Here is a 12,579-nt window from a genome sequence, read left to right as displayed (position 1 = left end):
CAAAAGAGTTGTAAGTACAATCCTGTCAATCTGTCAAAGTGCAAGGTGTTACAGAAACCTAACTAAGTTACGTTTCTGTCACTTTCACAAGTGTCACAGAAACCCAACTTCGTTGCGTTTCTGTCACTGTGATTGCAACGTTCTATCGCTGATAACATCAGTTGGCAGAACAAGTGAGGTAATTACCCGATTTCCGCTTCTCGCGCTCCACGATCACCGTTTTGGGGCGCTTGATCCGCAGCGACCGGCGCCGAATCGAGCGCAGGAACGCCTCCGGCATGCGGGAGAACTTGGGCGCCTCCGGGGGCGCTTTCCGCTCCGGGAGGAAGAAATTCTTCACCGCTAGCATCGTCATGACTGTTGTGGCTTGTTGGTTTTGGTATTTTGCAGAGGAATTCTTGCGCTTCTAGTCGGTTTGTTCTTGGGCTGCTGCAGTAGTATCCAACTTTCGCGTTATCTAAATTACACTTTATTTACAGAAATTAAGATACCGCGCGGTCTTGCGGTACATTTCCCGGTTCTCACACACTTATGATCTTTGGTATAAACTTGGGTAGGTTTCTTCGTTTCACTATGTTTTACATTATCCTTGCCATGCTGCTGGTACCGTCACCGACATTCACGCACTCTCAATCTTCGTAGCACTCTGCAATCAAAATTCCATTATCCTTGACGAAGCTCCCATCTGCTCAGGACCACACACACAAATCCCGGCTCCACTGATACGTGCAAATTCCGCTGATAGTTTCACCTTCACTTTGGTCTTCACACACACCGGAAATCGGAGAGCGCGCGCGGTCGATCCCCCACGATTCAGTTCTTGATGCAGTACTTTGTACGGACTCTCGTCGACCGTCTGATAGCGCACCGGATTGCACACTGAGCGGGCCCTGCTCGACGAACCCGGACCGAAGCGGCGACGACCCGTACGAAGCACCGTGTGAAGCGGAACTGCGAAACAAAACAGCAGCCGAAGTGCGAGCCGAACTCTTCAAGGGTAGCTGTATTGGTGACTTCCCCTACTTCGGCGTTCGTCGACTTCGTCGACTGTTTCCTCTCGGTGTGGTTCTTTCCGTGTACGCTGCTGATGTTGTGGTGGTCGTCGCTCCCACGCGTCTTCGTCTATACCAGACCACTGCTGATTCAGTCAGCCGGTCGACTACGTCATCGGAGAGTTCGGCCCGAGATGCACCTTTCCAGGGGTCAACCGGAGAAAAAAAGGGTAAAGAAACTGGTTTTCCTCTCTCTCCTTCTCTCTGTAGAAATGGTAATGCGCGTTTTATCGTTTATTGATATACATTACGGGCTGGACCATTGAATTGAATTAGGAAGTTTGTGTGCTTTGAAGTGCTGTGTTTGGAGAGCCTCGGAAAGGATGCCAGCCAGCCCCGAAAGAACCGGATTGCCCACGCAGCATCGCTCGAAACAACAGCGCGGTTTCGGTTGTTTCGGTAGCTAGTGGCATGGAAATTCTAAAAAGCTCTTCTCACACTCGGCTGTTCTTCGGAGTCAGACAGAGAAATGGCATTACGTGGGCGGGTTGGCTCCGGATGGTCCCGATATGGTAATTGGATTTTGATGTATTGAGTCGTCCGTCCGGATCTGCTTGGTGTGGGAATCAAAAAAAACTTCCAAATCTCCTTCGAGCCGGATTTGAACCAGCGACCTATGGATTACTGCCACCACTCTTCATCTTCTACAGTCCACCGCTCTACCAACTGAGCTATCGAAGGTTGTGTCAATAAGGATGTCAACTCACGACGACACTCAAATGTCTCACTTCCCTTCATCCTCCTTGATGTTGTTGTTGCTAGTTGGTGGTGAGTTATGATTGCCATTTATTAGTGGGTTATTTTCGTTGATTGTAATCGCTGTAGACAATTTTGCATGGCTTCGCAGCAGTTTCGGTTACAACACTCAGTCGGTGTCTGTGTATCATTATCAGAATCGTGGCATCACGTTTCGCTTGTTCAACGACGACTGTTCCTCTCTTCTTTCAGAAGGTATCAAAAATTGCTGCTGCATTCCAACGCAATTTATTCATGTGCTTGTGTGTCTTCTGCCGTATGCTTCTGGAGTGAGGAGGCACGTCTTCGACGTCTTCGTTCCGTTTCCTTTCAATTTAAATTCACTTGAAGATGGACTTATGCTATGCTTCCGATAGCTGAGATGTCGGTGTGCCCACTTGCCTACTTCAGCTGAAATTTCTTCACTGTGGACAATCCAACAAAGACGTAACAAACACATTTCAACACATGTTGCCATTGAGTAACTCAATTCCATCTGTCACGGGGCAGCGCGAAACTGAGCCAAATCAGCGAATTAAGAAGCATAAAAATCGCCAACCAAAGCGGGGCCGTTTTGCAAGGAAAAAAAAAAGATTTGCATGAAGAAATTTGAGCGCGCAGCTTTGTATTGCGAGGGGCGCGCATAAGAAAAGTGGAAATGTTTCAACGAAACAAAAAAAGACAGCAAAATGGAAAAAAGTGCATACGCAATTATTTTAATTTAGTTATCAACACTCAGCAGGTTTTATTTATGCATGCGAACGCTGAAGTAAAGCTGAGCAGTTTTAATGTCAGGTTGGGAACCCTTTCAGTGGTCAATTTTCGAAAGATTTTTCCATACATTATGTTTCTTTTAAATTCGAAGATGAATTTCGTTTGGGGTGGTCCCATACACTTTCCCTTCAAAATCAGACATTTTTAAATTAGAGTTTAGAGAAAAACTCCTCTGAGAATTTTTCAGCGTTTGTAGTGCTAGATCTCCACTTTCGAATGCAACCTGGCGCTTAAAAGTTGGCCAGCGTCTTTTCGAGATATTTAATGTTTAAATTTACATCTTATACTTTATATCTTATACCTTATAATAGCTGTAACTTTTGACCCTAAAGTCCAAATTGACTTGTCAAAAAATAAAAAATGATTTTTAACTTTTCACTTTTCTTTAAAACTTAACCCTTAATTGCAACGTCCAAAAACCTAATTTTTGGAAGGTTTGATTAGATGTTTTCTCTAAATTTGATCGTAGAAGGCGTAGATTGTGAGATGAAACTTTGGTGTCTTCGACAAGTTGCTTTGATTGGCAGGCGCAACAACTTTTTAGAAGACAAAAAAATCCCAAAAATATGTTTTTAAATCACCCTAATCGTGAACCACCCTAATTTTCAACCAATCCAAAAAAAATCCTCTTTCTTTTTGCAACAGTTCTTCTGAAGACACAAAAACTTCACCATTTTTCGGAAAATTAAAAAAAATGCGGTAAACAGATTTTCACATAAAAAATGGGGTTTCAACTGGTAATCTGCCGATCTACGCATTATTGTCCCATGTAATTTTTGGTCGATTCTGATTTTTTGTCATTTTTAGATTTATTTTGGCGTTTACTTTTCGAAAACACATGAAATCTAGTACTTTGTTCGTAAACTCATTGAAAACAACACCAAGTCTGTTTGTCCCACCGTTGTACTTCTGCACATAATTGTCCCACCCAGAATTTCTTTCACGAAATTGTCAGTTTTACGAAGTATTGCGTCTTGTTTACCTCTTGTATAGCAAGAAGATTACAAATAAGATTAACTGCTAACTGGGATAATTAGGGACTTAAAGGGTGAATAGGGACCCCAACTCTAAGGGTTATGGAATTTCTAAAACAAAAATTATATTTCTAGAGTTTTTTTGAATAGGTCGTATAAACATATGAAAGACAATAGTTTATTGGACTTTTTTAATAAAAACTCTAGATTTGAAAATAGTCTGATAGTTTTTGAGTATATTTTTATTCAAAATCCTCAATTTATTTTTAGGAAATTTGTAAAGATGCCTTTTTATATTGTATGCAGCATTTTTTTTAAACAATTTTAAACTGTCTTGTTTTTGTAAATTATTCTTTTTTTTCTCGGGAATTGCTTGGATTTCCAGAGAATCTTTTTTTTACAATCGATGTTGTACCACTTATAATTTTTTGTAGAAATAGTATTTGAACTATAAACACTCGAATTTGAAAGATTATGCAATATGATTTGAATTGTGAATATTTATTAGGAAATATGTTTTCTACGGATTTTACTAAATTTCTTTAGGTGTTTTTGTTAGGAACCATCGAATTTCAACAGCAGTGTTGAAGTTCTCTGATGTTATAAAGATTCAGATTGTTCTAATTTCTAATAAAAAATAGATACATTAAAGTTTATTTAAAACAATATTTTTTTTTTTAAAGATTTTCGACGCCTGCAAATCCTAATTTTGACATTTTATGTTTTTAAGTGCATTTGAGATTTTTTTCCTTTAAAGGATAGTATTTTTTTTCAAGTAAAAATTCAACAGTTTTGAAGGAATTAGAATATTTTTCGATATTTTTTCTGAATTTTTTAAAAATATCATAAAATTTTGTGTTTGATTTTTTTAAATTTGCTTTTCTTCTGTTTTTTTTAAAGTAATTTTGATTGCACTTTTCTTGATTTTTTATGAACTAATATAAAGTCATTGAAATCATTATGAAAATGAAAGAAATATTATGAGAAACCGAAATTTTCTAGAAGGGTTCAACAAAAATAATGATTATTAGTTCAATGAATGTAGAAATACACACAACACAACTTTAAAAAAGAATTAAAATAAAAAGAAAAAAATCTTTCACTGGCTAAAGAATCATAAAAAAATGCATTCAAAATAATTTCCAAAAAAAAAAGAAAATCAAAATTTGGAAAACGATTTTTCCCTAGCATCTTTCAACAAAATATCAGTTTCAATTCAAATGATTATTTTGTAGCTCTTTCCTCCAGTTGTCGATCAATGATGCGCCCGCAAACTCTGTACTCAGCTTTGAGTTAGTCAGCTTTTGAAAGGTAGTCCATATCTCTTTTCAGGATAGTAACTGTGCACAAAGTGATACTATACCATTAAAATCAACGAAAGGAAAAATAAATTGAAGGAATATTTGGATTCCTAGAAGAATGTTGATTGTTATCCTCGAATTATAATGACCTTAAACGTATTTAAAAAATAACATTAATATTTAGTATTTGATAGTGCCGATAATCTTCGTTTAAACTTCTACATACTTGTTTTTCTATTAAGTTTTATTTCCAATATATATTTTCTAATTTTGCCTTAAATTATTATTTTTTTGGTTTTGAGTTTAAAATAATTGCTATAATTTACATGTTAATTTGAAATTATTAATCATCCTTCATTAAAAATTACTTAAGTGCACCAAATTTGTCAAGTTAGTAGAGAAATTTTTAGATTAATGGTATGTTCTTTGGAGAGTTTCAACAAATCTAAATTAATGCATTTATTGTTTACATTAATGAATAAAAAGGTTACAATCTATGCCGAATAAAGCATTTTTTTTAATATGAAATTTAAAGGCATTTATTTAATTTTTTTAGGGGGAGTTGTTATCATCTTTGTACTCTTAAAAAAATATTTTTATTTTTGAGAAAAATATTTGATGTAAAAAAACCCAAAAATTCGCCCACCACAGGGTAAAGTCACTGTCAGCAAAAGTAGGCAAAGTAAGACCAACACCAACACACCGACGATTAAGACCCATAAAAGTTCGCAACGACTCGCGGTTGTCGATTATGTCCGAAATTAATGCCACTTGTCGCGCTTTTGTTTTGTTTCTGTTGTTTTTTTTGCCTTAACATGAAACTGTTGCGCGCCCTCCTCACCATTTCTTGATGAATGTTTTCTTAGTCCAATTTTCTGGCCAGCGGTGTTTGATGAATTTTAATTTATTTTGGCGTCTGCTGTGAACCGACAGAGCGATTGAGAAACTGACTTAAGGGGGTGACACAGTTTGGTTCCGCTAAGTGAGGATTATTAAGGGAACGCTCGTAAAAATATGATTTAATGGCGGTTGAAAACATTGGACTATAACTTCTAACACCGTCTTCAGATTTACGGTTTGAAAAAAAGTTTCGCGATAGTTCGGTCCCTTTACTTGAACGTGGCCTTCGCCAAAAACTGGGTCAAAGTACCAGCCATAAACTCCCAACCCAACACCGCTCATAACGCGCCCAAAGTGATGGTGTCGCGCGTACACTCGGAAAATTCCCAAACATAAAATTATACCATTCAGTCGATAAATCAGCCATCTTTACGGCACCGCTGCAAATTGGGAAATCTGCACTCGTTTTTTTTTTTTGCTGCTCTCGTTTCTTTGGGTCCACCTTGTGCCAGCCGAAAACCCTCCAAGGGGCTTACCACTTTATGATTATCTTCGCGGGCACATCTCGACATCAATTTACGACACTTCCGAACGCCGAATTGATCAGACGATGTCGTCGCGCCCCAGAAGTACACGCGCAAGTAAATAAATTCCAATAAATGTCAACCCGTAAAATTCAATAAAATTACATGCTTATCAAATTTACTACCCCGTGAAAGTACACCCATCAAGAAGCACGGCGACGATCCAGATCTCAAAGGTGTGATAAAGAAGGAAAAAATCCGCAAAAGGAATCGTTCTGAGAAAAATTTAAAGGCCCTGGCGAAAAAAAGGGCGCAACATTCCGCAACAACCGATGTCGGGCTCGCTCGGTCGGCTAGATCGAAGTTCAACAACTGGAAATAAACATGCGTGAAATTAATTTTCTGATTTACAAGATACAGCGACAGGGTTAGATGATCGTTTTTTTTCTGGAACTTTGCAAGAAAAGTTTAAATGTGCAGGATGATGAAGGTTGTCTGGAGAAATAAAATAACATTGTTAACCCTTTTTTTTTTCTTGTTTCCTTCTATAACATTTCTAGGTTATTTTCATGGAATAAACTTTATAACTAAAATTCACTTTTCTTATTATTAAATTTTTGATTGGATACTAAAACTCCTGTATACGACAAGTTTATCCATCATATTTATCATATGGAATGGCCACTACATTAGCATTCTTCGATGATTGTTACAAAATGATTACCGCCCCCGGGTGGACTCGAACCACCAACCTTTCGGTTAACAGCCGAACGCGCTAACCGATTGCGCCACGAAGGCAGTTGAAAAACAAATTTTACACATAAGATTCTATTCCACAAAGTTTGAAATGATGCATCGCCCAGCAAATTATTTTTTTAAACTGCCTTCCTACCTACCTACTTCACGCACTATGATTTTCCATCAATTGGATAAATTAGCCAAATAGGGACGTGGCGTTACATCGTGCTGCCACCTGGTTTTTTTAAGCGCAAGAGTGGAAAAGTGCTGAGTCATCGTCTAAAAATAGACGGCGTCCTATCTCGCCCAGCAAAATGAAGTCGATAAAGTAGTCGGTTTCGATGAGAAAAAGTGGAAAACGTGGTCTAAAAATAGCGACGCCATCCCCCTATTGTACTTTCAAAAATCAGCTCATTTGTAATGAACTTCCATGTTGTCAAATAAAAACTACAAATTTTTAAATTAACGTAAGCCCGGCTAGCTCAGTCGGTAGAGCATGAGACTCTTAATCTCAGGGTCGTGGGTTCGAGCCCCACGTTGGGCGCGAAATCTTTTTTCGTTTGTCTTACCGACTGTAGATTGATCTATCTTAACATCTACAAGATCCGCTTCAATCACTAAGGGGATGTAGCTCAGATGGTAGAGCGCTCGCTTAGCATGTGAGAGGTACGGGGATCGATGCCCCGCATCTCCAGATTTTTTTGTTTAGGCTGTGCTTCGAATTGCATATCTCACTTCTCCAAGAGTTCCAAAAACTAAACTTCATATCCATTTCTCAGAATTGTCATTTTCCATATTCTTCATTGCCTGAATCAAATTTTAATGTTTTATTAAAAGTTTTTTTTTTAAATAAGATTTATGTTTTGATAAGTTTTCTTTTGTCCCCCGACTCCTGGTATTTTTTATTTAAATTTCATTTTAATATTAATTGTTACATTGATAATAATATCTACGCAATATTTAATTAATGTTATTTTATTGGAATTTTCAGGGTTGAAATTTATGGCCTTAACATTAAAAATGGTCGAAGCCCTGATTGCACAATTTTTCCGTTGCGTTTTTAAATTTTCAAATTATTTTACTCTAAAAAAAACTGAAATGATCTACTATAATCATTTTTGGTGGAGAACAGAAATTTTAAAGATACTTCTTTCAAAAAGTCTTCGAGATTTAATCACTAAAATTAAACCGTTTCGGTTGACGACTTTCCATTGACCGATATGCATCAGCGATTTTTCGTTCAAAAATCCACCAACCTGGGTGTCTTGAAGCATCTCAACTGGCACCACGATTTGTATTACACGCCAAAACAATAAGTCACCTTCGCCGACAAGCCCTTCCGTGCGTACAGGTGATTTTGAAAGTAAAAGACCCTCGCCAGTTAATAACGACGACCGGTAGCTAGACTCTCCACACTAACGCAGGTACCGTAACTAATTGACAGTTTCTTGTGGAGGGCTGGCTGGTAACGACCATCCCACGGTTGCGTCACTCCCTTGGACAGCAGGTCAAAGTCGCTTTCCTGCGAAGAACAAGTGTTTTGACGCTGAGCTTGAGTTGAGTGTATCTTATCGCTGCCTCGTTATCTTCTGGTACAAACCATTTTTGGGGCTTCACGTACCCACTTCCTGGGTTCAAAGGGGGCCCCCACGTTGACAGGTTTGCGTGTCCCGCATTGAAACAAGAGAAATTGGAGTCTACACGCAAAACGAGGAAGCGGCATGTGTTGTAGAAATTAATCTCACCAGCCCCCAAAAAGTGCGAAACAATTCGAAAGGAAACTCACTCTCCCAGTGCTTTTAAGGGGCTCTGAACAAGGCTAATCGTGCCATCGACAATGCTGCTGTAAAGCCAAAAGTCGGCAGACTTCCAAAATCAGAAATACCTTACCACTTTGGGGGGAAAACTTGCGGACGGAGAAATGGCCGCCCACACTTGCACACGCAGAATAAATTAAGATTAGCGCCAATGTGGGAAACAATAGAAGTTTTTGGGGGGATGGAAGCTAACGAGCACACTTTGGCTTAATTATCTACCAACCAACCGCACCGGGGAGAACAATAAAAACGCAGAAAGTTACGTGCCTCGATTTAGGCACTACAAACGCGTGTGCGATTTCCGTGGAGCTGGCGAGATGAGCAGGGATGAACTTTGCTTAATTCTCTAGAATTAGCAAAGCAATTGTTTGATCTTGAATTAAGAGCAAAGCTGGAAATGCAAAACAAACCCGAAGTAAACAAATGCCTATTGATTTTCATAGATTTTCTCAAAACTTTGCAACTGTTTCGGAACCAAAAAAAAAAAACTCAATTTGAAGTTTGGAAAAACCTAGAAAAATCATCATATGTTTCTTATAAATTTAAAGTTGACATTTTTGTAACTGTAAGCAGTTCATAAGAAAATAAGTTCATGCATTTTTTTGTTTAATTTAAAATAAACAATCAATTTGAAAAGTAAATATTAAAAAACTGGAAAATACAGGACATTTTTTGAAACTAAGCTTACTCACTCTGTAACATGGAAGCAGAGTGGCGCAGTGGAAGCGTGCTGGGCCCATAACCCAGAGGTCCGTAGATCGAAACTACGCTCTGCTATCCCTAAATATCTTTTTAACCAGCTCGTTCGTTAATTTAGACTGTACTGCCCATGATTGCATAAATCTTTCATATGCATTTAATCAATTTTAAGAAAATTATGCGGTTTGGTTCAAAATCACGTGTTCTTTCAGAAAAAAACCAAAATATGTATTAGTTTGGTCAACAAAACCGGAGGAAATCTAGATTTTCTTGCGAAAATTTAGTATGTAGCCTTATGTGTAGGGCAACCTAATCTGATATAAAACTCATTCAAATTATTTGTAAAAAACTGTTAATAATAAACTGAATAAGAGTAAAACTGAAATTCTTAGCAAAAAAGAAAGTTTAAATAAATCAATCGATATATATCAAATTAAATTCGCATAAATGTCCCATAAATTTAAATTCATATATTTTATTAGCACGTTAACTTCACTTTTCTTGTTTTCTGTTTTTTTTTTAATATTTATGTTTGCACTTATTTTTTTGTCTGTTCGTTGTTTTACATATTATTTCAGTCACTTTTTAATTTTCTATTTTTTAAATATTTTTTGCTGTACAATTTCAGCAAAACTAAAATAATTGCGATAAGTGCGATTATATCTGATTTGGGACATAAGAAAAAATACTGTTAACCCTAAACCGAAGTGATTTTGATAGGTTTGAGATTTTTGCGCAAAATGAAGAGTACAAATTATTTCAAGAAGCAGTTATCATAAAATTTTTAAATTTTAAAAAGTTATTAAACTTTAATTAGGAAAATATTTATTCTAAAAGCGTCATAGTTATCACAATGAAAATGGTTTCAATCGGAAAAAGGAATGTATTTTCGGATTCTTCGGACAATTTTCCACTAAGAGAAGGTAAAATAATTTTGTAAATTATAATTATTATGTGTCATTCAAACTGTAATTTGAAGCAATCTCCAAATTAATAGCCATTTTAAGTAGAACAAATTTCATATAAAATGAGAAAACTTTTGATTCGTGCTTCGAACTCAGTTTAATCGATATTGATTAATTTTATAAACAAAACTAGTGTTAACGAATTGTAGGCAAAATTTTGACTTTTCACCATTTTTACCAAAAATTTGATATGTATTTTGTAAAAAAAATATAGAAACCTTAGCCACCCCGGAATTTATAATAAGAATTTTCAACGCAACTATTTGTTTGAACACTATTGATTCCAAAAATAAATTGAAATCGTATCAATGTCACCCCGGTTTATGGTTGAAATTTCTTTCAGAGAGTAAGACATTTTTTCAATTTACTTCTATCTTGACCCAAACCAGAGATTATTTACTAAAAAAAACTTTACTTAATCCACCTTTAGGTGGTTGGGGCCTACCTCACATTCATAAAGTCAATACATTCAGTAAAAATAACAACATTCCCCATTAACATGTTTGACAAATCAACTTTATTACTCATTTCTGTTGATAGGGTTCGCAGTCCTTCCATATTTCTGGCTATCGGCAAGGTCTGATAAAAAACCTATCCAACGATAGTTCGCATGGAAGATTCAGACAATATTTCTATCACAATATTTGAAATCAAGCCTCCAAACAGTGTATAAAAAACATTTAAGTGCTCATAACTTTTGATAGGGTTGTCAGATCCTCGATGTTCTAGGCTCATTTGGAAGGTTTTTCGATTATCTAACTAATGACAGGTCGCATAATGGACCCGGACATCATTTTCATTGAAAAATCTTAGATCCGGCCTCCAAAAATTGTATAAATAACACTTAAGTGCTAATAACTTTTGATAGGGCTGTCAGATGTTTTAGGCTCATTTAAAAGGTCTTTTTAATACCTTTCTGAAAATGTATAACATGATAGGTTTTCTTGCAAAAACCACCCTTTTTGCAATCTTCCGAACATACGCCAAAATCGTTTTTTTAGCATAACTTTTGAAGTACTTAACTAAACTTGCTGATTTTAAATAGAGACCTATGGGACCCCAAGACGGATCGAATGAGGCTAAAACGGTCAAAATTCGTTCATCCAGTCCGGAGATAATCGAGTGACATTTTTTTTGTCCACCCACCTACACACATCCACACAGACATTTGCTCAGAACATGATTCTGAGTCGATATGTATACGTGAAGGTGGGTCTACGAGGTCAAATTAATAAGTTCATTTTTCGAGTGATTTTATAGCCTTTCCTCAGTAAGGTGAGGAAGGCAAAAATGATAAAATTAGAGTTAATTAATGAAAAATACGTATTAGGTTGAAAGTGTAGGTTCTCCAATTTTTATTTAAATTCCATTATTCAATGATCACTTATCACCTTCTGTTTACATTTCAACTCTATTGAAAAAATAATTCTTTCTTCAAATGTCTCAACTTCAACCCTGCCCCAGCCCGAATGCTCCCCATTCACATCGTTATCAGCGCCCATTCATCTTATTCATTTTGCAAGTCTCGACTCATAAATGCCCTTTCTCTTGCTGCCATTCCGCCAACATCCACCGACACAGCCGGTGAGGGGGGTGTGAGTGCAAAACACTGTCGACTGTTTGACGCTTTCGATCTCAAGAAGAGTTTGTATAGCTTGCCGGTTCGTACAACCCAACCATTAGTACAACGCGCCGGTTTTATGGCGCTCGAGAGGCTGCGAGCACTCTCCTGTGCCGTAATACTTTGCTCGTAGTTGTTGTTACAGCATCATACACATAGTAGTTGTAGTACACTCAAGTACTGCTCGCAGAGCAGTTTGCAATCACGAGACCTGAGTTGGAAGAAGCGCGCCCATGGCAGTAATTATGATGATCAATGAGCATCAGCAGTGAATCTCGTGAGCCGTATAATGTATAATGAAGATGTGTGTCTTCCACCAGCTTCTCATCAGCAGCGAGTTCAGTGTGTCGGTAGAGCTACACCATACACTACAGATACTTCCTCATGTCGTTTACTGGTTCACGAGGTCCGTAAGTGGCGCCTTAATTTTTCAGTTTGTACATAGGAGGAAACCATGCGGTTTCAGCGGCGGGGCACAGCTTCTGTTGATTGGAGTCGGGTGATGATGGTGAGGCGGCTAATGAACGTGAAACACGCCG

The 12,579-nt window shown here is 37.4% G+C and overlaps 1 protein-coding gene and 5 non-coding genes across 7 annotated transcripts in view; 3 read left to right on the top strand and 3 right to left on the bottom strand.

Moving 5' to 3' along the window:
- Positions 1-12,579, bottom strand: part of LOC6048811 (centaurin-gamma-1A) — a 217,819-nt gene that overhangs the window by 28,780 nt on the left and 176,460 nt on the right. Inside the window, exon 1 of one of the 2 annotated variants that reach the window (XM_038258294.1) lies at positions 187-889. The exons of the other annotated variant lie outside the window; for it this stretch is intronic. Coding sequence (XP_038114222.1) covers positions 187-355 — 169 coding nt within the window. The 5' untranslated portion in view covers positions 356-889. Of the gene's footprint in view, positions 1-186; positions 890-12,579 lie in introns of those variants that run through there. 2 annotated transcript variants of the gene reach the window in all.
- On the bottom strand, positions 1,639-1,733 carry Trnay-gua. Its single transcript has 2 exons — positions 1,697-1,733; positions 1,639-1,674 (listed from the first exon to the last, which is right to left on the bottom strand). It is a non-coding gene; the product is annotated as a tRNA-Tyr (tRNA).
- Trnan-guu lies at positions 6,925-6,998 on the bottom strand. The gene has a single exon. It is a non-coding gene; the product is annotated as a tRNA-Asn (tRNA).
- On the top strand, positions 7,410-7,482 carry Trnak-cuu. Its single transcript has one exon. It is a non-coding gene; the product is annotated as a tRNA-Lys (tRNA).
- Positions 7,560-7,632, top strand: Trnaa-agc. The gene has a single exon. It is a non-coding gene; the product is annotated as a tRNA-Ala (tRNA).
- On the top strand, positions 9,461-9,532 carry Trnam-cau. The gene has a single exon. It is a non-coding gene; the product is annotated as a tRNA-Met (tRNA).

Source organism: Culex quinquefasciatus, chromosome 2 (genome assembly GCF_015732765.1).
Source record: "Culex quinquefasciatus strain JHB chromosome 2, VPISU_Cqui_1.0_pri_paternal, whole genome shotgun sequence".
NCBI classification, from domain to species: domain Eukaryota; kingdom Metazoa; phylum Arthropoda; class Insecta; order Diptera; family Culicidae; genus Culex; species Culex quinquefasciatus.
The sequence above is the reverse complement of the archived record's forward strand: the minus strand, read 5'-3'. Positions and strand labels throughout refer to the sequence as shown.